Source organism: Vanellus vanellus (genome assembly GCF_965231255.1).
Source record: "Vanellus vanellus genome assembly, chromosome: Z".
In the NCBI taxonomy this organism is placed as follows: Eukaryota; Metazoa; Chordata; class Aves; order Charadriiformes; family Charadriidae; genus Vanellus; species Vanellus vanellus.
Window position 1 is genome coordinate 13428939 of NC_138908.1, and position 23689 is coordinate 13452627.

General features: G+C 40.3%; 1 protein-coding gene across 2 annotated transcripts in view; it reads left to right on the forward strand.

Moving 5' to 3' along the window:
* TEK (TEK receptor tyrosine kinase) overlaps positions 1-22723 on the forward strand; it is a 42687-nt gene extending 19964 nt beyond the window's left edge. For both annotated transcript variants that reach the window (XM_082497241.1, XM_082497242.1), the window contains 20 exons: positions 2856-3008; positions 5158-5289; positions 6471-6611; positions 7312-7440; positions 8507-8661; positions 8948-9089; positions 9454-9615; positions 10994-11128; positions 12042-12335; positions 13665-13964; positions 14455-14612; positions 15834-16044; positions 16994-17104; positions 17405-17595; positions 17995-18108; positions 19226-19296; positions 19897-19937; positions 21049-21145; positions 21628-21727; positions 21839-22723. In XM_082497241.1, the coding sequence (XP_082353367.1) occupies positions 2856-3008; positions 5158-5289; positions 6471-6611; positions 7312-7440; positions 8507-8661; positions 8948-9089; positions 9454-9615; positions 10994-11128; positions 12042-12335; positions 13665-13964; positions 14455-14612; positions 15834-16044; positions 16994-17104; positions 17405-17595; positions 17995-18108; positions 19226-19296; positions 19897-19937; positions 21049-21145; positions 21628-21727; positions 21839-21913 (2912 nt within the window). In that variant the 3' untranslated portion in view covers positions 21914-22723. The remainder of the gene's footprint in view (positions 1-2855; positions 3009-5157; positions 5290-6470; positions 6612-7311; positions 7441-8506; positions 8662-8947; positions 9090-9453; positions 9616-10993; positions 11129-12041; positions 12336-13664; positions 13965-14454; positions 14613-15833; positions 16045-16993; positions 17105-17404; positions 17596-17994; positions 18109-19225; positions 19297-19896; positions 19938-21048; positions 21146-21627; positions 21728-21838) is intronic.
* Positions 22724-23689: the final 966 nt, after the last annotated feature.

The following is a 23689-nucleotide window of genomic DNA, read 5'->3' on the forward strand; positions in this document are numbered from 1 at the left end:
TAGTCTAGCTTACAGTACAGTGAGCTACCAGAAAACATGGAGTAAACAGAGCAGGATGAGGTAAGGAAGTTTCAGCACACTGCAAAAGCATGCATGCAGGGGGGAAACCCCAGTCATTGAATGGCTGGAGCACTTCTCCACAGGCTGGAAGAGAAAAATAACCAAAAGACATCTTTTAAAAAGGCAATATGCAAAGCCAAGTTCCTTGAAGACCTGTTTCTTTGCTCTTCAGGGATTCAGCTATGGCAGTGTGCAGTGGAGAAAGTTTGCCATCACTTGTCCTTTCAGGGTCCCCAGGGAAATTTTGTGATCTCCTGCCATACAAGACGTACATACACACAAGACATCATACACACAAGACATCTTATACAGGAACCAGCCGATATGTCGGAGCAGGAGTGCTTACATTATGGTGCTGCCTTAGCTGGGATTCCAACTGGAAATTTGGCAAAAAGCCTCAAATTAACCATGTCTCTGGACAGTAGGTCAAGTTCTCCACCTGAGATTGCAGCTGAAATAGCATCCCTGAGGATTCCTGACGCAGCAGCTGGCAAAGAAGGGAAAATACTTGTACTGTTATATTTAACTGTTGCAGTCTTTCACTTCAGTCATTTAAAGTACTGTTTCCTCCTTGCAGACCTTCACAAGGGCTGTCTAGAGAATGAAACTGTTCTGCTAAGTAAGATTGCTTTAAGACATTGGAATAACATGTGCCATCTTGTAAAACAAACCTCAAAAACTGAAACTTGCTGACAGACCGTGAACATAAAGCTTGCTTAATACTTTGCTGCCAAGTTTGTTCTGCAGCTTGTAACTCAAACGGTATGCAAAAAAAAGCCCCCCAGTTTCAGAACTAATCCCTTTTATTCTTTGCTCTTTTTTGAAGAACTGTTATGTGTTGCCATGGACTAAACTGACTCAAGATCTTTTTGCTGTTTTGATTATGATTCTCTGCAAAGTTTTATGTTTCTAGGCTGTCTGAAATTTGACTATGGTCAAATTGATAATACGATAGTATGTATGATCACAGACAGTAAAGGCCCTGCCTGACACTGTTTACATTCTAAATTATTTCAGCAAAGTGAAAAAAAGTTGTTTCATTATCACTGTAACTGTAAGGGGGTGTAGGAGGTAAGGACATTAAATTTGTGGGAGCATCATCTGGTTAATAGCCATTCAGCATAAAAGACTAAGACAAGAAACAAGAGAAGTAAAAAATAGACAGACACATAAGCCCTAAGGAGTAGCAGATGATAGAGAAAACATCAAAGTGCAGAGCTCTCCAGGTTCTGGGAGCCTCTGAAGGAACAACACAAAGACCTGAGCAGCTTCAGCCAGAGCTTTGTAGGTATAAGAAGCAGGGAGCAGGATTATTGTGGGTCTCAGGGGGAAAGAGAAAACTTATGGCATGACTGAGGGGGACTGTGAGCACGTGTGAAATAATGGCATATTTAGAGAAAGAGCCAAACACAAGAATGGGAGGGGTTAAAGTAATGGGAAAGGAAGAAGCATGAGAAAATGGAGTGCAAGGCAGGCAAAAAGTGCCACTGGTCTGGCCAAGCTCTTCACTACAGTTGGACCAATCTTATTAAACTCCTTTCTTAATGATTCTTCAACATAATTGTGTCCTCCACCTGGTACGTGTATGTATAATCTGCTAGTGACCCTCAGGCCAGACTAGAAGGCACAAGAGGTTTGAGTCCTGGTAACTGGAAACACATGCCAGGGGTCAAAGGGGCTTCTCTGGGGCCAGCAACCGTAGAGATTGTCTAATGCCAGTTACGACAGGGACCTGTGTGCGTGTGTGTAAATGTGTGTGACACCAGCAAACTTTAAGCCAGGCTAACCGGTGAGTCGGATAAGAGGTCTGAGAGCCAGCTATTAGAGAGACTGTAGGCCCAGGCCAGCTAAGACCCCTTTCTGGGTGTCTGAGTGTATGAGATCTGCTAGCAAGCCTGACCAGCTGGCAAGGGTTGGGCTGTCTGGGTTACTCACGTGTACGTGAGTCCTGTGTGCACACATGTACCTGTAAATGCATAGCTCTTCTGTGTGGGCCTGTTGGTGGGTGGCTTTGTCCGTACTGTGTGTGTGAGCATGTGCATGTGTGTTTTGGTGACAGCTGGCTGGACCTGGCACTTGCCGACCATAGCAGCCTTGCTCTAACAGATTGGAGTGGAAGGGGGTCCTGAAGGCCACTGGATGCAGCTTCTCTTTGACAACAACCAATGTTCAAACGCTGTTACATGGTGATCCAGGGGGATGGGAGAAGACCAAATGCTATTTCCCTACCTAGCAAGCATGTATGACCAACTACAGCAAACCTAAAATAACATAGATAAGCTCCCTTGGTGAAAAAAACAGAAGAGACAGAAACATGTTAAGTCTGCGAAGAAAAGATAAAGCTGTGCTGTGTTCTTCCTGCTTTGGTCTGCTAAGTAAATCTTTGTGCTAATCAGATGAAATAGGACCTGGCTGGCATTTTCTATGAGTCCTTCCAGCCACGCTAGAGTCCTTACAGATGGTCACCCCTCACTTCAGGAAGGGCCAAGAAACACAATGAACAGCTTTAACCACTAGACTCTTAGCAACATTCCTGTAAGGCAACGTTGAACTCAAAGTTGTTTGTCCCATTCATCTACTAAATCTCCTCAAGGTTTGGCTTCCTTTCTTCTTGCAATTCTCCAGTTACCAAAAACTACTATAGCTAAAGAGCTGTCAGCAAATTCATAACTGATAAACAGATTCTGCTCCTTCGTTCATTCCAGCTGTCCTTCCTCAGTAATCAATGCAAACTCACTTCTGTCTGTAGAGAGTGAATGGCTTCTGTCTGTTGTATCCGTGTGCTTCTTCCCCAGGTTCCTTCATCCACTCTGTGCCCAGGCATGAAGTACCGGGGGAGCTGGAAGTCTCCTATCCTCAAGTTCAACCACAGGACGCAGGGGTTTACTCTGCCAGATACATAGGAGGAAACCTCTTTACTTCTGCTTACACAAGGCTTATTGTAAGACGTAAGTTCCATTAATGTGTGCTGACGATTAATTGTTTAAAGTTGTAATGAATCTGAAATGAAACTTATACTGTGCCCAAATAAGGGCCAAAATCTTTCTTGGCATAAGATGCCATCAGATTATGTCAGAAAAAATTTTTTCCCAAGGATCTTTGGTACAAGCTGGTACTGATTTAATCAGCTGACAGAGAAAAAAATCAGATTTAGGTTGAATTCATCTTAGCTACTGCCAGGACAGCTAGCTCTTTTCTCAGCCTCTCAGCTTTTCAAACACCAAATAAGCACGAACAAAGACGGTAGCACTGGGTCTCCCATGAATAAGAGGTGTGGGTCTCACGAAATAGGAGTTTTCAAATATCTCTGTTCTCTATGGTGGACTATATCCAAATGCCATTTATCCTAAGATTTCTCATCTTTAGCACACGTTATTGTAATTTCACAAACTACCCCCCCAGCCTTAGTTAGCTCCTAAGGTTTACCCCCCAGTGGATGACAGGACCAGTTAACAATGGAGGCAGATACTTTCCATTAAGTATTGTACATGTCTTGTAGCTTATGCTGCTATGTCCATTTTCATCAGCTATAAATGAAATTATATTCTATTAATTTGGATAGAAATATAAAACCGATATGTGAAAACAAACAGTTGTTCAAATATCTATATGGAGAAAATGTTTCTGACGGTAAAATGTATTTTACTTGCTAACATTCAAGGGATACTTCCAGGAGTCACAAATGAATGAATATAATGCCCCAAATTTGGATTTTGAAGCTATTGCCACCTTTCTAAAGAAAATGGTCCAAGATCTGTTCTCTACTCTAGTACCAAGCTGCACAGCTGAAGACTTACCCAGAAATTCTGCCCCCTGCCTTGAAATACGTTTTTGTCTTGCCCATCCTGCCCACTGGGAAAACTCCCAGGGCATAGTCTGGGACAGTGGTAGGGAGCGCACTATCAATAAAGAGAGCGGATGATTACGTGTTACTGCTCAAACACATGTCCTGTCTTTCTTTGAATTAGCATTATAGACACAGGCTGATGATTTTTAGCAAGCTTTTTTTTGCATGTAACAATTTCACAGTGGGAGAAGAAGACAGAGCTCCAAGTGCCATGTTGATTCATTAAATGCTTGCTGAAATCTGAAAAAGCTTATCCAAGTCTGTATTACTCAGTTTTAGTGAGCCTACCTCAGGCAATAAAGAGACTTCCAGTTTATTGCCTTCTCAGTCCTAGATTTACGCTATAAGAAGTCGTGAAGGTCAGTTTCTGTGATGTAAGAAACTTTGTTATAAATCGAATACTGAAAATTATTAAGCCCTCTCAGCTCCCACTGATTTCAAAAGCAGCTCAGAGAATTTTGCATCTTGTAGGAATAGATAAGGTATTTGCATGATGAAGTCATACTTATGTGTTTAGAGCTTGAGGTCTGCTTCTAAGAAATGAGTATCAGAAATCTCTCTGGCAGGATTAATGGTAGCAGTAATTTTTTAAGTTATAAAGTGGGAAAGAAAATCATTACTGGCATTAAAACAACCAATTGCTCTTAGTCCATTTATTCCAGAAACAGGTCACCAGTTGATTGATCCTTCTTATAAAGACCCAGTAAAGACAGTAAAGATACAACAGATGTGATGTGAACCCAGTCTAATGAACTTTCAAGAAAAATATTTTTACAGAAAAAAGTCATGACTTGCCAAATGCTGGAACAATGCCAGCGATGACAAGCTTGGTCCTGCTGGCTTATTACCAGTACAGTCAGCTCCAGGTGAAGCCTGGACCTTTTGTAGGTCTCGGATTACTGCTACAAGAATAGAAATCTTAAATATAACATCTGTCAACTTCCAAACTTACTCTTCCAAACTAAAAAAATCTATATCTAGTTTCAAAAATGGAAGACTTTCAGATCCTTCCTTGAAGATGTTACACAGTAGTTGCATACTACGCAGCAGTTCTGCTCCAGAAATAGAGGCACTTCCACAATGAAAAAAGTGATTCCTTACACTAGGTCAGTTGGCTGGGATTTTGGCAGGTCCATATGGACCATATTTTTTATGTATTTACTGTTCGTCTTAATTAAAAAGAATTTTACTGGTTGATTGGTTACTTAATAAGAAGACAACAAATATGTCATTATATTTTTGCATAAAAGGATGTGAAGCTCAGAAATGGGGCCCTTCCTGTAGCTCCCACTGCCCTTCCTGCACAAACAATGGCATTTGTCATGAAGATACTGGGGAATGCATCTGTCCTCCAGGTTTTATGGGAAAAACATGTGAGAAAGGTAAGCAAATATTATTTTCACAGATTTCTTATTTATTTGTTCTCAGTGGCAGAAGTTGGCAGATTATTGAGGGAAGCATCAAATGGAGTAGCTTTGGACTGCTCTTCATAGCTATAGCCTTAACTGTTGATGCAGGAGACAAGACAGTGTTGGGCGAGATGAACCCTGAATTAGTAAGGTTGTTCTCGAAGTTGTGATTTACCTTTGCCCTCTCTTCTCCTAGTAGAGATTATATTGCCAGGGAAGATGAATGTTTCCAACTCTCCTTGATCAATATGCACTTGGAAAGTGTGCTAGGTAATCTCATCCAGGCTCCCCTTCCCACGAGATGCCAGAACAGATGATCTGTAGGGGTCCCTTCCAACCTGGGCTGTTACATGATTACCCTGAAATTCAGTGTGCTCACAGCTACTGACTGACAACAAAATATGATCTTAAGGATACACTGGCACTGGGAAATGAAGCCCTGCACTACAGATTCCCCAGCTACTTCTGAACAAGCTGCTAACATGCTCACAGGGTGATTTGTCTTTGTAAGGGCATATCAACAGTACGTGTCTCTGTGTGTGTGTGTGTATCTGTGACAATTAGTTTGGATTCTGAAATAATTACACCATTAATCTGATTTCTCCAAGCACATTTTGGGTCCAATGCTAAATATGTATCCTAATATTTTAACTGAATTGCAATGCTGTAAATACTAGAGCTAAGCTATTGGAATGGTTGACATCTGAACTAATACGACATGTAATGTGAACAGCTGACATCTGCTACTAATGAAGCACTGATCATATCAGAAAAGCAAAATCTTGAGCTTGGAAGTTTCATATGTACTGGCCTCTAAGAAGAATATTTGATTTTCATGGCACTGTTTGTCCACTTTATATTAAAAAGACTTATAAAGATGGTTTATTGCTGAAGCTCTGTCCCCACATATCCAAAGCAATGGGTGCTTTGCTGATGGATCCTCACATGGCAGAAAGTGACGTTTGTTTCTGCTGCCCAAATTTACCCGTTAGTGCAGCTGTGGCTTAAGTTGCTATGGATGTTAATGTATCTGGTATCCGAAGGGTAAAAATGCTATTTTTTATTTTAATTCATGTTTTCTGTTGTCTAGAAGCATTAGCTCTTTTATGGACTTAATGCGTTGGGGCTACTCTTTCCCTCTCTCCCTTCAACAGCTTGTGGAGCCAATACATTTGGCAAAACATGTGAAGAGAGCTGTAAAGAAAACTATGGCTGCAGAAACTACATGTTCTGTCTACCAGATCCATATGGTTGCTCTTGTGCAACAGGATGGATGGGACTGGAATGTGATAAAGGTAAAGGATATGAGGAATGGTGAAGAATCCTTAGTGTGCTGCACATGGGAAATATAGAAGGGAACTAACAGAGGAGAGTAAAAGACGGGGGGGGGGGGGGGGGTTACATTCTGTTAAAGAGGGATAATAATATTTACCCATCTCAGAGGACCATGCCAGACTGTCAGAAGAAGGACACAGTAAAGCTGAAAACTATTCAAATTATTCTGCAAAATTAATTGATGTGCTACTGAGACGTTAAAAATCCTCCAATAGCTGCAGTTCCATGTACATCCATTGCTAAGCAATACTGAGCATAATCAGCCTTGTTCATTTCAATTAAACTGCAATCTCTTTGGGACACAAAGCACATCTTCCTTTATGAATATGGGTCATCTTGTTCAATGGTGACATAACTCTGATGAAGCCTTTGGACACTGCCACAGTGCAAGTGAAAAAACAGTGGAGATTGAAGACGTTTCCACGTTGGAAACGTTAGTCTACAAATGACAGGCATGGATACACATATGCTCTTCTTTTTTGATGTTAGTGTGTTCTCAGGATGCTATGTCGATGATTTGGTGCTAATACATAGAATTTCAAACTAAAGCTAACCAAGGGAACTAAACTCTACTGGAGAATTGACGCATGAGATGATTGAAAACTAATGGAAGACATTCTCTAGTACCTTTACACTAACTGGAAACATATGTACTTGCAGAATGCAAACCTGGTTTTTATGGGTCGGATTGCAAACTCAAATGTAATTGTCACAATCGAGGGACATGTGACAGATTTAAGGGCTGCATCTGCTCCCTCGGATGGCATGGTCTGCAATGTGAAAAAGAAGGTAAAGCAAGGTAACACGGTAGTAAATGGCTTTTCCCAGTGTAACTGAAACAGATCATGCTGGTACAACATTTCCACCCCGGGCTGGTATCCTTGCTCTGTCAATCACATTCCAGGGGCCCAGGCACTTCTGTACATTGCAATAATGTTATTGCAATGCAGTGTTTTTAAGCCTTTGCCCTGTATGCTGCATTTAGCAGGCCGGTATGCCTCATTTCATCTGATTTTGCTTTCACTAGAGGTAGATTTGCAAAACTCAGTCTAGACGATTTGACACTGACCTTAATATCAATGACTGACAGAAGCTGTACATCCTACCTGCATGATCAGCTTTTGGATAGGCTCATGATCCTTTACCATTACCTACCTCTTATTCACCTGTACACACTCCTATACCACGTGCCTCGTGATCTGAAACTGATGACAGACACCAAGACAAGGTCAGAATTTAGAACAGCTCTGTCTCTCTGAGACTTAAGCTTCCAAAGCTGAATACATTTCATTCAGACTCTCTTTGGATTCAGACAAGGTTTACACACAATATTTTATAAGATGCACTCAGCATCTATTATTTCTGCTTGACAAATAAAGTGACAAACCCACTGTTAACCTGTGAAAGATTTTAAATGCAAAACAAGCAGAGAAAGAAGACCATGATCAAACCAGCCAAACTATACTATTGTGATCTGACCGCTCTTGTAAACAGACAAAATGGAGAGCAAACAGATACTGTACATCCAGTACAAAATGTGTGCATGATTTTGCCACAGCTAGGCTCTCTGTGCTTACAGTGCCAGCAAGAGAGAGAGGGGAGAGGAGGGGAGGGAAGGGGAGGGGAGGAAGAGAAAGAAGAGTGGACACAGGGCTTGTTCCTTCTCACATGACATTTACATTGATGTAACAGTGCTGGCTTTGGTAAACGTGATCCTTGCGTATGCCCACATGGATGGTGGGAGAACCACTGACCTCTGCTGCCTGTGCTCATTGTACACCTAAACCTGTTTTGGTGCTGCCTTTTTAAAGTTGTCTTTGAAGGCTGACATTAAAATACTATATATCTTCCCTAGGTTCAGCAGATCTTTCACCTCAGATAGAAAACTTACTAGATCCTGTAGAACTCAATTCTGGTGTCGAGTTCAAGCCTTTTTGCATAGCAACGGGGATGCCACTTCCTAAATCTGAAGAATTTAAACTTTTGAAGCAAGATGGAACTGTCCTAAGGGTAGGCTCCAAATAAATTGCTTCCTACTATTTCTAATGTTCATATTGACTTTATCTGTAGCTAATGCACACTATGTTTCTCAAGCATAATGTGAAATTTCAATATTCTGAGATACCTCATGAACTCATGAACTGGAGCACATATAAAACTATGGAATTTACCATTGTAGACCCTTTCCATTGATATCACTAAACTCTAGATGAGTTCCTAAATTATGAGAAAGAGTCATGGGAATATTCCTAAATGCCCACATTTTTCGGGCCCTGTATGTCTTTTGTCATTTCAGCCTGCCCTGATTGTTACCAGCAATCGCTCCGAAGCCATGTTCACAATTAATCGAATCCAGCCCCGTGATACAGGAACATGGGTCTGCAGCGTGCAGACAGTGGCGGGAATGGCAGAGAAACCATTTCAAGTTACAGTCAAAGGTAAAAGCATGAATCTCTTCAAGTGTCTTTGCCCCTCTGCTTAAGGGCAGCTTTATACTCTAACGTGGCAGAGCTTGCTGTTTGCTGCACTGCAGGACAATGTCTGGATAAATATCTATAGTCAGAATGTGAACTGAAACCCTTTATAAGCAAAACACCCATTATGTGTATTGAAAAAAAAAGTGTGACGGTAAGAATTAGAAGAAAATCCGAGGATTTTTTTTTTATAAATATCTAAACTGTAAGCTGTCTGCTTTCTAAGAGTTTTGAAGATCTCCAATTTTACTGTATGTCTAGGAAGATACCAGAGTTTTACTGATACAGGGAATTAAAAGGCTGGTTTAATACTTGTGTTCTTGCTCAGTTCCTCCTGTGCCACAGTATGCTCCAAGGCTGAGAGACAGTGGACATAATTTTCTCATAATTGATATCAATGCTGAGTCACATCTTGGAGATGGACCTGTTGTGTCAACAAAACTCCTGTACAAGCCAGCAAAACGTTATCAGTCCTGGATGTCTGTGGAAGGTAAGAGGACATTCTTTAATTCCCTTTAACATGAACTTCAGCTGCACGCTGAAACATAATGTGGTGTCTGCTCTTCACTAGACTCAAAATAGTCTACAACACATAAAAGTTAAATCTTTTATGACTGAACGTGTGACTCTTTGTATATCATAATGTATAATGTTAATGTGGATGTGGTACATCAATAGTAGTCAAAAGTGTATATTCAGTTTTCAGTAACCAAAGGGTTCCCCCCCTCTCCTTCCTTAAGATAAACAATGCTAAATGTTGGGTCCAGCTGTTGAAAACTCGCATGTAAATATCAAGTTTTCAAAAGCAGCGAGCACTATGGAGATATCCTGGAGCATCTGTAACCTCCCCTCATGTCTGCTGATTGTCCCCCTGTACTCGGCACTGGTGAGACCCCACCTCAAGTACTGTGAGGTCCCCTCAGTTTTGGGCCCCTCACTACAAGGACATTGAGGTGTTGGAGCATGTACAGAGAAGGGCTACAAAGCTGGTGAGGGGTCTGGCAGACAAGTCTTGTGAGGAGCAGCTGAGGGAACTGGGGTGGTTTAAACTGGAGAAGAGGAGGCTGAGGGGAGACCTTATCACTCTCTACAAGTACCTGAGAGGAGGTTGTAGAGAGGTGGGGGCTGACCTCTTCTCCCTGCTGACAAGTGATAGGACGAGAGGAAATGGGTTCAAGTTATGTCAGGGGAGGTTTAGACTGGATATTAGGAAAAAATTTTTCACTGGAAGGGTTATTAAACATTGGAATAGGCTGCCCAGGGAGGTGGTGGATTCACCATCCCTGGAGGTGTTTAAAAAAAGGGTACACGTGGTACTTGGGACATGGTTTAGAAGTGGTTTTGTCAGGGTAGGTTAAAGGTTGGACTTGATGATCTTAAAGGTCCCTTCCAACCTCAATAATTCTATGATTCTACTATTCTACTGTGCCCTCTGTTGAGACAAATATCTTACCTAAATACTTAACAGGAATGGTATAGGCAAAATGAAGCCTGCTTGTTTTTAATGTGTTATGAAAGACCTAAAATATTATAGGAAACATTAAAGGAACTTTAACAGGTAACAAACAACTGTTGCAATTAATTCAAGATAGTTCAAGATCTGCATACACAATGCATACTGCCTAAGCAACCAGTCCTGTTCTGTCCTGAAGGGCGGGCAGATGGAAACATCCTTTGGGCTGGGTTGGAGCTCAACTTAGAAATAAGTATTCTGTACTGCTAAATAGTTTACCTTAGCAATTAATGAACAAAAGAAGGCCCCGAGTATCTTACCTTCCATGGTTAGTGGTTCAGAAACATTTTCCAAGCCTTCTTCCTTAACATTTTTCAGCATGGGCTATAGCTTTACTTTCTGCTTTCGTTGTCAGTAAAAGGCACAACCAAAAGACTGGACAATCTGGAACCAAAAACAGAGTATCAGTTTTGTGTTCAGCTGAGTCGGCAAGGGGAAGGTGGGGAAGGCCATCCCGGACCACAGGCTAGCTTCACAACAGCCGCGCTTGGTAAGTCATCATCTTGGCTTTTCACAAAAGGGCTGTTTCAGCTGTTTTTGTTTGTGGTCTGTTCCCTGATGTCTGCCAGAGCACTTCCATTTGAGCAAAGAAGGCTGCATATGAAAACTATGTAGAGTCTTTCAAAATAATTTCAGGCAAAGAAAAAAAAAGAAGAAAAAAAAAATCAGAGATGAAGAAAACCTGGAAAAGGCAGAGCTATTATTAGTTAGAGATGGGGGATCTGGGAAAGGAAAATTTACATATTTTGCCTGGCTGTGCAGCAGTTGGAGACAGAAATCATTATACGTAAATAGCAGGTTTTCAAAAGTAGCAAGCAGTATGGAGACGTCCTGGAGCCTATACAATATTCCTACATGTCTCTTGTGCCCTCTGGTGAGACAAATATGTTACCTAAAGATACCTATCTAAATATCTTCTCTAAAGATACCTATCTTACCTTATCTTTTGCATGCCAGTCCTTCCTCCTAATACAAGATCAGTCCTTCCTCTTAGTATTAGGTCGGTTTACTTCAAAAATGAAGATGTCTGAACAAGCAGAACAGCCTTTAGCCCACTGAGGATACAGCCCAAACTGAATACAGACATACAAAATAAATGAGGATTACACCAGGAACTACCTAACAAGAAAGCAAGAAAGATGACTTCTCACATCTAAAAGGTTCATCTGCAACAACAGCTCAGTAAAGAGATCTTTTTGTTGACACAACAGCTGTTGATAAGATACTTTGGGATTATCAACATCTCTTAGATATAATTTCTGCCAAATTGGGTGCAGTGGCAGGGAGAATCACCTTTTGTCACTCCAAGCTAGGGCAAGTGGTTGGGAATAACTGGTACCTCTCTTTTAGCTTGCATACCAGACTTGAAATGTTGTTCCCTGTCTCACTGTGGTTTTTCCAAGGTCTTCCTCCACCAGAAGGTCTCGCTCTTTTTCCAAAAAGTATGACATCACTGAACTTGTCATGGCATCCGTTAACACTGAGGACAGAGGATGACATTCGTGTTGAAGTGGAAAGAAAGAGTGTGAATGACAACGGTGATGAGAGCAGTGTTATTACTCAAGTGCCAGGAAATATGTCCACCCTGATCATTAAAGATCTTGAGCCTAGACAGCAATACATGTGCAGGGTACGGGTGAATACCAGGTCCCAAGGAGAATGGAGCAACTATCTCTATGCATGGACTTTCAGTGACAGTAAGTAGCTGATTCACATCCTTCTGTTTAATTCTTCCTCTTTCCCCCAGTGATCAGACTGATTGTCAGTTAACGACCACATTAAATGTAATCCTTTGTTCTGGTAACACTCAGATCCTGATGATCACTTGTGGTTGTTATTGCTATTATTATGAAGATAGCTCAGTGTGCAAAGAAATTATTATGCTGGAAATTAACAGCAACTACTAATGAGTTAAAAAAAAAAAAGGGGGGGAAAAAATTAAAAGCTTGGTAATCCACTTCTTCATCTCAGTGCCATTCATGCTCCTGACACATGTAGCTTTTTTTTTCCTTCTCATAATGATGAACACAGAGTTCCCTACTCCCAGCTCTTCTGTTACTCAAAAAAAAACCCACTCAGACCCTGCAATTCAGGTATGTCAATACAGAAATACTCAGCAGTTAAAGAAGGAAGGGAAGACACAATGCAAGGTAAAACCTCTGTAAGCAAAGAGTAATTAAGTGAAGTGTGTTACACTGAAAACCAAGAGACTGCGCTTGAATTCCCTGAGTGTGAGTAGGGTCCTTTCACACTGCCACAACAAATGCCCTATCTGAATGAAGTACCACCTGAACAGATGTCCATCTGAATGGCTGATGGCTGCCACTGCCCATACCGTACACTGGAAAGGTGGGCTTCTTCCTCCTTACAGGTCACGTGAGGAGACCCTCACTGAGGTCCTACATGTATTAACAGATGTATCAACGGCTGTCACGGGACGCTCCAGTTTCCTGAGCTCTGATGCCAAACTGCACTAAGAAAAACACAAGGGTACTGTTTTCCAGGAGATGGTACTTAACTGGATAGTCATGGGTGTGTCCACAAGTCTGGCACTGACCCCTGCTGGTGGTTTTCTGATTAAGTTTGTGGAAATGCTGGTACCGATTTCCCTTCTTTCTAACAGCCTGTATCCTGGCAGGGAATTGCTCCCCGAAGCAGTGAAAGTATGGGACCTGGGAATCACATGGGGTTGATGATTCAGTACAGAAGGAAATTAACCGTTTCTGCATTAATTTGAAAGCAATCATGTTGTCCTTGCGTACCGCTCAGGGAATTTGTATCTTCATCCAAGGACGGGAATTTACTGAATGCCCCTCCAACCTCTGCTGGAAGTATGCAGTACTGCAATATGGGTGACAGCACATCAGGTTCATAGAACTATTGCATTCAGTTGCCATAGCTCATCAACAAAGTTCTGCTTCTGTTTAGCATAGCAAAAGCACCGAGGAGTGTTTGGCTCACTGTGGGAAGGAGAAAGAAGTGGACATACACTCCAATGCTTTGTGTGTGTTTGTGTTTGTTCTCAGGAATCCCTCCGGCACCATACAACATCAGGTTTTCCAACACCACAGACACATCCTCAGTCATCTCTTGGACAACTGCTGAGGGTCATTCCATCTCCTCCATCATCATCAGCTACAAAATTTATGGCAAGGCTGAGTACAACCACATCGATATCATCATAAAGAACACCAGCATTACTCAGTATCATCTCAAGGGTCTTGAGCCAAACACTGTGTACCAGGTTCAGATTAATGCTCAGAACAACATCGGCTTGAGCAACCCAAACACATCGTTTGAACTGAAGACTCTTTCAGAAACTAAAGGTTGGTTATTCCAGCATGCTGGACTTGCACAAACCAGGGCCAGTGGTACGAACTAGTTAGCCAATTTTTTTTTTTTTTTTCTAATATTAGGGGGGTTTTGCTCTTAATTTTGACACACAACACAGCATCACCAAAATTTAATTCTCAGTTCACTGCATGGCATTGGTGAAGTGACAATATGCAACAGTTTGTCTGTATCCACTAGAAAGTGCCCAACAGCTCTCAAATTAAAGGAGCTGCACGTAGTAGGACTACTAGGTCACTGAACACGACCTCAGCTCTGCTGTGCCTGAATTCAGCAGGACCTGCAGGTGCTCATACATTTGAAAATCAGAGCATCCAATATCTGTGACATTTTTGGAAAACAAAGGGACGTGTCCCTGTGTCTTTATACAGTTTACAAGACTGGAGTATTTAGCTCTACTTTGTTCATGGCTTTTTCAGAATTAGCTGGACATAACGATGAACTCTTTATGTGCTTCCTCAACAGCTCCGTATGAATCAAAAGGAGGCAAAATGCTGCTTATTGCTATCCTTGGCTCTGCAGGGATGACCTGTGTGACAATTCTCCTGGCCTTTCTCATCATGCTGCAATTAAAGCGAGCCAATTTCCAGCGCCGAATGGCTCAGGCTTTCCAAAATGTGGTGGTGGGTTTCCAACTTTCCTGTGTCAGTGTGGTTATTAATTTTGGCCCCACTTTTTCCTTGGCCTTCCCAAATATTGTCTTCTCCTCATGTGTGCAATTAGTACTGTTGTCGTAAAGCTCCTCTGCTAATGCTAAAGCAATTACTGTTATAGGCTGTGAGGTAGGCAACATGACTTGAAGAAAAAAGATGCACTTTTAATCCTTCTCCCTTTTCTGCCTTGTCACACCTTTACATGACAATTGCCAAGCCAGACAGAATGGCCCTTTCTCCCCCTGTGAAGTTATGCCTGATTTTGAAAACGACAATATTTTTTAACATTGCTTTTGAGCATCAGAGCATCAGCAACTGCTCCATCGTGGCTTTTCAACCTGGGGAGAGCATGCCAAGGATCAGTCAACAGCATCATAGTTCCGGCTGTGAGGACATTGCTGAAGGCTGTGACATCATGTAGAGAAATCTCTCCCTATACACATTCATGTATATATTTGTATCCTGCTGTAGTCTCTTTATCACTCTGCTTTCTGGTGCTGTTCTCTCTCACTTTAGAGAGGAACTTGCAAAGCAGAATGAAGCTAGGCCAAAGAGCTCCTCCATACAGCTCTGCATAGGTTGTTTCCTAAACAGGGGGAAGGGATCATCCAAAAATGTGATCGGTCCTCAGGCCACACAGAATAGCTCCTGCTCCTTGTCCTGAAGCTTTTCCCACAGAAGTATTTCATGGGAATGTGTAACTGAAGTAGAGATGTCTCCTCAAGCCTGGAGGAACAGAATTTCCTCTCTTTTTTGTTTCCTCACTTTTTTTTTCTTCAGTCTTCCTGAGCCTGATCAGCACAGGATTTAGTCAAGCCTAGTTGAGAATATTAGTCCCAAATCTAAGACCTAAAACTGGTTTTGAGATCAGTTTTACCAAATCTTTTTTGCCTAGCTCCTTCATCTTCAAGATGCTTACAAAACTGTTCTGGAGACCTTGGTCTACAAAGGTATATATGCATAAATTAGGAGCCTGATTAATTTCGTGGATCTGGGGAGAAGTGCTTGATGCAGTTAGTGTCTAAAGTAGGTGTAATTGTCTACTGTACTCGCTCATGCATAAGCAAGAGATGGATCAGGCTCTGTGTGTGTGTACATGTGTGAGCACACATGTATTTGGGGAGTGTAACCAGAGCATTGCTCAGTAAAGTAGAAATCACAGTTAATGTCATTTGCTTAACTTTGTTACAGAGGGAAGAGCCAGCCGTACAGTTTAACTCAGGTACTCTCACCCTGAGCAGGAAAGCCAAAAACAGCCCAGATCCCACTATTTATCCAGTTCTTGAGTGGAATGACATAAAATTTCAAGATGTGATTGGGGAAGGTAACTTTGGGCAAGTCCTGAAAGCACGCATTAAGAAAGATGGCTTACGCATGGATGCTGCAATTAAAAGGATGAAAGGTAGTAAAGATCAGACACTCTGAGACTAAAGACTTTTCTTGGTTGGTTGTTCCAAGTGTTTCTCTGTCATAAGAAATGCTTAGTAGTCCTCTCCTAAAGCTGAAATAAATATTCAAAGTTGCTAGTGAAATTGTATCAGCTGTCACTAGGAAAAGACTTGTGACCTGGAAAAGACTATATTTCTGCAGTCAAGTTGGTTTATATGTCTAATTGTTAATATAATTAACTATTATGTATTTTTCAATTCATAGGTCAGTATGAACCTCATGTGTGAGTTCACCTGCAAAGAAGGAGCCATTAAAAGATGCGTTTAATAGAGTGAGGAACACAGAGCAAGCCTTGGGGCACAGCATTCGCTCACCTTGCTTTACCTTAGCCATTCAGAGACTACTGTATCCATGCATATATATATATATATATACACACACACACATACTATGAGGGTCACCCATTTTCTTTGTATTCATTAGGTATAACCGCAATACGTAGAATACTGCAATAATGTACATATTTTCTCGAAATTCACTAGACCATTTTCTAGGAAAGTTGGGAGACATTCTTAAGGATGACTATCATATAAAAAAGAGCCAAGGTCTGCATGAAGGTAGAACTAGTCAACAGCACACACCTGAAAGGATTTTTAGGCAGCTAGTTTTTGTATGGTCTGCTACGACATCTTATGTTCTCAATAAGGGAAGTGGTATGGTATAGTAAGATGCTTTCTTTCTCTGCAGGTGGCTGCTACAGACATTAAGTTCTTTTTTTATTTTTCTTGGATTGAAAAGTCCTACTTTTTTCAGTAAATATTAATGTATCTTAGATTTTTTCCCTTTTTATTGAGGCTGAAGCAGTAGTGTCCCAGGCAGCCCAGAGTCCTCATAATTAACAATGATATGGTCATAAATTCAGTTCAAAGGAAAATATAAACACATGCTTATTTGATTTTCAGAGTACGCCTCAAAAGATGATCACAGAGACTTTGCTGGAGAACTTGAAGTTCTTTGTAAACTTGGTCATCATCCCAACATCATAAATCTTTTGGGAGCATGTGAACATCGGGGTAAGATACTCTTGAATTACAGCCCATAGAAACACTAGTTCATAAGTAGGTCTTTCCGCAACAATTGTTAAAAAGACAAATAAACTTGGTTTTAGACTTACAAGTCGACATTAATCCTTCAGAAATGATCTCATCAATAGCTCTAAATTCTCCACTGTACTAGGAATTGTGTTGTTTGGTATTTCCCCTCCAGCTTGTTTTATATTTATTTCTTTTTCACTCAAAGCAGTGTAAGTGTCCAAATACTATTACTCACTGTGTTTTCCTTTGTGATGTGCTCACTATCTGATGTTTCATTAGGATATCTTTACCTTGCTATCGAATATGCCCCCCATGGAAATTTACTGGACTTCCTTCGGAAAAGCAGAGTGCTAGAGACAGACCCCGCATTTGCTATTGCCAACAGTACTGCATCTACGCTTTCCTCTCAGCAACTTCTGCATTTTGCAGCAGACGTTGCTAGAGGGATGGACTACTTGAGCCAGAAACAGGTCAGTCCTCAACTCGTTATCCACTGAAAGCATGGTAATTCATTTTTTCAGGGGCTATGCCTTTTAATGAAATCAAAATACGGTTTTATTTTGAGCTTCTGTAGCACCTCCTGGATGAGTTTTATTTTGTTGTGTTCATTTAACCTGATCAAACACTATGCCATGGAGGATCAAGGAAGAGGCATTAAAGCTTGCAAACGACAAAATAACTAACTGCTTTTATCTTCAGATAAAGTTTAAAATGTTCTTGGTAATGACATACCAAGCCATTTCATTTGGGTTTTGTTCTTATTCTGAATGTTTACATTTTTCAATATAGCACTAAAATAATACATGTAAAGCTCATAGATACTGTGGATACTGTGGTGATTTCCTTTTTTTTTTTTTTTTTAATTTCAGTTTATTCATCGAGATTTGGCAGCAAGAAACATCTTGGTTGGAGAAAATTATGTTGCAAAAATAGCTGACTTTGGCTTATCAAGAGGTCAAGAAGTTTACGTTAAAAAGACCATGGTAAGGATCAAAAGAAACTGATATAGTCTGTTTTCCTCATTTTTTGTTTTCTTGTCCCTTATTTTGTGTTTTCATCTAAACAAAAATGCAAAGTTAGCGGTACTACAGCACTGATTATTTAAATGCTATATATTAACATGTATAAATATTTATACTGTATTAATATACATGCATTACTTGCAAATCAATTCTATACCATGCTTATAATAGACAATATTATTGAAAATTATTTATATGAGTATGGATGACAGTAAAATAACCAATTTTGCAGCCAGTTATGAAATTTAGTAAAAAAGCATTATAAAAAACCCATATAATATACATTTGACATATAAAGACAATATATGCATGCAGGTGGATCTGCACAGCTATGAAAACAATATTTTTGTACCAGATTTTGTCCAGCTGAGGAAAGCTGGTCTAATTGTATTGAACTGGGCCAAAGTTAGCAAGATGGTAAACAGAGGCATTTCAGGACCTGTCAGCTCAAAAATAAAAAACAGCTGTGCAAAACCAATGCTTTGGAAGATCTGAAAGAGGAAGTTGTGTAATAAGCATCGTGTAGTCATAGATCAGAAATAACACCGGGTAGTCAAGGGAACAGGATTGGTTAAAAGCATCATAAGACATTGCTCAGATATTACTCCCATTTCCTCTTGATGCTGGTTGGATAAATTTTGTATTAGCTTTAGTGTGAACTGCCCCTTTGGGATGGGCACAAGTTAGAACATAGGAAGTTCCGTTCAAATACACGGAAACACTTCTTTATGGTGAGGGTGAGAGAGCACTGGCACAGGCTGCCCAGGGAGGTTGTGGAGTCCCCTTCTCTGGAGATTTTCAAGACCCGCCTGGGTGCAGTCCTGAGTAATGTGCTCTGGGCACTCCTGCTTTAGCAGGGGAGTTGGACTAGATGATCTCTAGAGGTCCCTTCCAACTCTGAAAATTCCGTGATTCCATGACGTAAATGCACAACTTATTCAAGTTTATTTACTTGATAAAGTTTACTTGCATAAAGTCAGTTTTCATTAAGGTAACATGCAGAACAATTGTTGGGGTACAAGTTGCAATACTGCTATTCCAACTACCAACAGATAAACTTTCATGAAATAATTTCCAGGGACGGCTTCCAGTGCGATGGATGGCAATTGAATCTTTGAATTACAGTGTTTACACCACAAACAGCGATGTGTAAGTATGTCTTCAAGTGGTCTTTTTTTTAATAAATACTTGTCAATATCAAGAAAAGTTTGACAGCCAGGATGAGACACCCACCCCTAACAAAAGACTCAGTAGCTGTATCAGCATGAGTGAGCAATGGAAGCAAAAAATCAAACCCACAACAAAAAAAGGTACTTTTATTTCTTCTTCAGCATCTGAAAAAGTTCCATGCTCACAAGCTAATTGGATTTGGGCCACCACTTTAGCTATATTTCTCATTTGAAATCAGAAACCTGATGAATCCTTGGGAGACCCAGAGAAACCCAGTATTTTAGTCAGGAAACTGGAAGTGATAACTGCAAAGCAGTTCTGTAATAACACTATTTGCTTAGAGGTCACGGTCTAGTAAAGGCTCTGGTTGATGGACTCACAGCGAATTAATTTTGCTAAAGATCTCACTCCTGCCTTCTGATTCTACAAACCTTATCGTTATAAAAAAATTAATTAAAAAAATTAAAAGAATGAATCATACTTCTCTGTGTTATCTGAATACTAGCAAAACTATCTACTGTTTAAAATATGAAGCCTTGTTGCATTCTTGTTGCACTCTATAACATCCCTCTGTTGCAGATGGTCATACGGTGTCCTATTATGGGAAATTGTTAGTTTAGGTAAGTATCTGAATTTTGTACTGCACAAATAAACCAATCTGAGCCAAGCCAGCCCTATTCACTCAGTCTGTTCAAAATTTATTCCTTTACAACTTATTTCAATTTCTTCTGTTTCACTTACTAAATTTTACTTAGCTTTAGTATGCTTGAAAATTGAATTGTCACATTTTCAATTCAGGTACCATTCTAAATGGGAAAAATATAATGACCATGGTTTCATTGCACTATAAAACCTAGGCCATATCTAAATATAAAATCCAGATATCAGATGATTATACGCCCAATCCAATATGTTTTGAGTTTGATGGGTGGCTTTTCCTCAGTCTTCCTGATCAAGACTTGTATTTTAATAACTTGGGGCTGGTAAGAGGAAAACATCTTTTACTCCAAGTATTCTTGAAGAAAAGTTTTGAACATTAATCTTCAAATAAAATATAGAGTTCATTTCTGTACACACCTCTATTCATGATGTACGTGATACAGCCTCAAACCATTCAAAATAACTTTATGATGTGCCTCAGAGTGTGCCCCATCGTCTGCTGGCCAAGACATGTTTACTGACTGAGGTGCACGTTGTGTACTGGACTAATCATGAACTCTTGCTTTCTGACTTGTTCCCAGCTTTCCTCACTTAGTGGGTTTGCCCTAGATATGGATGGGAACTAACAAACTGCAGTGTGGAAAATCAAGAATCTAAGCAACCAAACTTCTGCAAAAAGGGTCAAAACCAGGTTGACAGTAATAGCTCCATGAGTCCATACTGGATCTTATTAATACCATGCTAATGAGGGAATGACTTGCCTATTGCCATCAAGAGTATTACCAAAACAGTTCAAATACAAGCAGATGTAGACCCTTAGAGTTGTAGAGGAATTCAGGCCAGGCCCACAGATGATAAAAATTTATACTAACTTTTATTTTTCTCTTTAATACCGTGCATTAAGCAGTAGGGAAACATTAACAACAAAAACGTAGCTTCAAAATATTCCCTAATATTGGACTAATTTACCTGTTACTGAGTCAGTCATTCTTTTTCATTTCTGCTATGAAATTAAACTTTCTTTTACCAAAACCACCAGGTGTTCATGACAGTGGTTAAACTCTGTTTTAGGTGGAACACCATATTGTGGAATGACATGTGCAGAACTCTACGAAAAACTGCCTCAAGGGTACAGACTGGAAAAGCCTCTCAACTGTGATGATGAAGTGTAAGTAACTGCCTCAGCAAACAAAATGAAATAGAATAACATCTGCTATAGGAAATATATAGTGTCTACAAGAAACTAATAAAGCAAAGAATTTTTTTTTCAGGAAAACATAAAAACTACATTAAAAAAAAAAACAAAAACATTTTTAAAAGGGTGCACAACTGGAAATATTTACTTAAGTCCTTTTGTACCCAGCATACACTGTTATTTGCCATGAACCCTTTCCCAGGCATTCGCTTCTGCCAAATACCCTGTTCTTTACACAACATGGCCAGGCTTTAGCTCAAGGAGAGCTTTTTAATTATTCCAGGGAAAAAGAAAATTCTTTTCAGACAGCAACCAGCTGTGGGTAATGTAAGTCTGGCTGTGTATAAATCCATTTTCTTTGAAAAATAGAATGTGCATGATCTTCCAGCAAACATGAATTTGTAGTTTTAAGCTATGTATCTAAACCATCAGATGTTGGTGTTTGATTTTTAAAGGTATGACCTAATGAGACAGTGCTGGAGAGAAAAACCATATGAAAGACCATCATTTGCCCAGATCCTGGTGTCACTGAACAGGATGTTAGAAGAAAGGAAGGTAAAAATGAATGCCTAGAAAATAATTAGGCCATGAATAATTCCAGTATAGTTTAGGATTCTTTGGGTAACACACCTTGCATCATGCTCTTTCTGTTTATTTCCTTCCCAGACCTATGTGAATACCACCCTATATGAGAAGTTTACTTACGCAGGCATTGATTGCTCCGCTGAAGAAGCTGCTTAGGACAGGAGAACTCTTCATAAATGAATGATGTATTGAAGAAAACCAAAACTCAATCTGCTGGAGCCCAAAATGTGATCTGCTGTGTAGAACTGTGTATAGCTCTAACTGTATATAATACAGTAATACTGTTTTACCACAGATATGTATGTGTATATCACACAGTAACCTCTGCCTCCACAGGCTGTAGAAGTGTATATACTGTTCAGAGTAGGAATAGACTGAAGTAATGAAATCTGCTGTTTCATATGCAGGGTTTTCTTTTTTCCTAGTCGTGTAGATATAGTGTATACATATAATTACTGTAATGCATTAGGTATTGCCATCTTAGATATTTTTGATACTTTCCAAGAGCTACTGATAGCAAAGTCAGTATCTTATAGCAGTACTTCATAGACATTTCATTGTGATTAAAAACAAAAAAACTAAGCTCAATGTGACAATGGGAGTTACAAGTAGATGTCAATCCAGTAGGCTCACCAAGGATAACTATTAAGCAAGACTTCTATTTGAATGTAAAAGTAAGTTAATAGAAATAATCCATTCAAAAATTCTACTGACACTTGTAAAATATAAGGCATGCTACTGCTCTTTCTTTGTCCAGTTTAATAGTCAGTGTTTGCCTATATGCAAAATACACATATATTTTGAAGTATTTCATGCTATCAGAGGCAGCCATACAGTAATTATCATGAAGCATAGGATTGAGGAACATACTACGTATTGTAAACCACATTTTCACAGTTAGCCTGGATATACATGAGGCTTATTCAATTTGTATTTCATTTAATAATTTGCCTGCATAATTATAAATTACTACCTATCATATACAAGCAGGGCTTACTTACTTTTGCTTATTTTATCCATTATGCAGTCTGTAGTGGTATGGCCTCTTAAAAATACTGTACAGAAATGCTTCAAAACGATGATATTTGGCCTGCCAGAAAGATCTTCTAGTCCTTAGGCTAGACAAATAGAGGCAGGATTGGCCTGAGCTTCTGGCATCAAGTCAGCCATGTGGGATCCTGTGGACTTACCCTATTCACACTTCACACATCAGCTAACCTCATGCTTTGCATATATGTTCCCCTCATCCTCCCGTGGTCCCCCGGCTCATAACTGACCATCAGACTGCAGTGACTTTCCAGCTGGGTGGATCAGGTCTTCCTCCAGGACTTGGAGGAAGATGCTAGAGAGAGAAAGAGAAAAAGGTTTCCCCTTCTGATACTTAGTTTGTGGGTGGGTGTTTGGTTGGTTACAAGGCAGGGATATCACAGCAAAGTATGGAGTAACATTACTGGCATACACCAGGTTGACTCAAATAAGAGAAGCACCAAGAACCTTGTTAGAAGGGAATAAGACAACAAACAAGGATGCTGAGATCACTTGTGTGGCCTTGAGATAGACAGAGCCTGCACTGTAAGTACAGGTGCTACAATCTGAGTTTACAAAGGGCGCATATATTCACTGGACCAAGGAACAACTCCAAAATGTATTTTTCATAAAAGACTACTTAACAGGGCACTTTTGAAGCATCGGTGTTGCATTTTGCAGTCCAGCCAGGCTCATACAGGTCAGCAAGGTGAACAGGAATGGACCTCCATGGGGGTTTTCTAGGCTGCCAGGCAAAGCTAGCTCACTACTTCTGCTGGAACTGCTCCACTTTCTGCACAGGACTTTTCATGGGTCCAAGACAGCTCATTGTCTTACACACCTATAACAAGCAGACATGACTGACTATCCTGCTATACGATATGAACTCCTTCTTCTGTGGCAAGC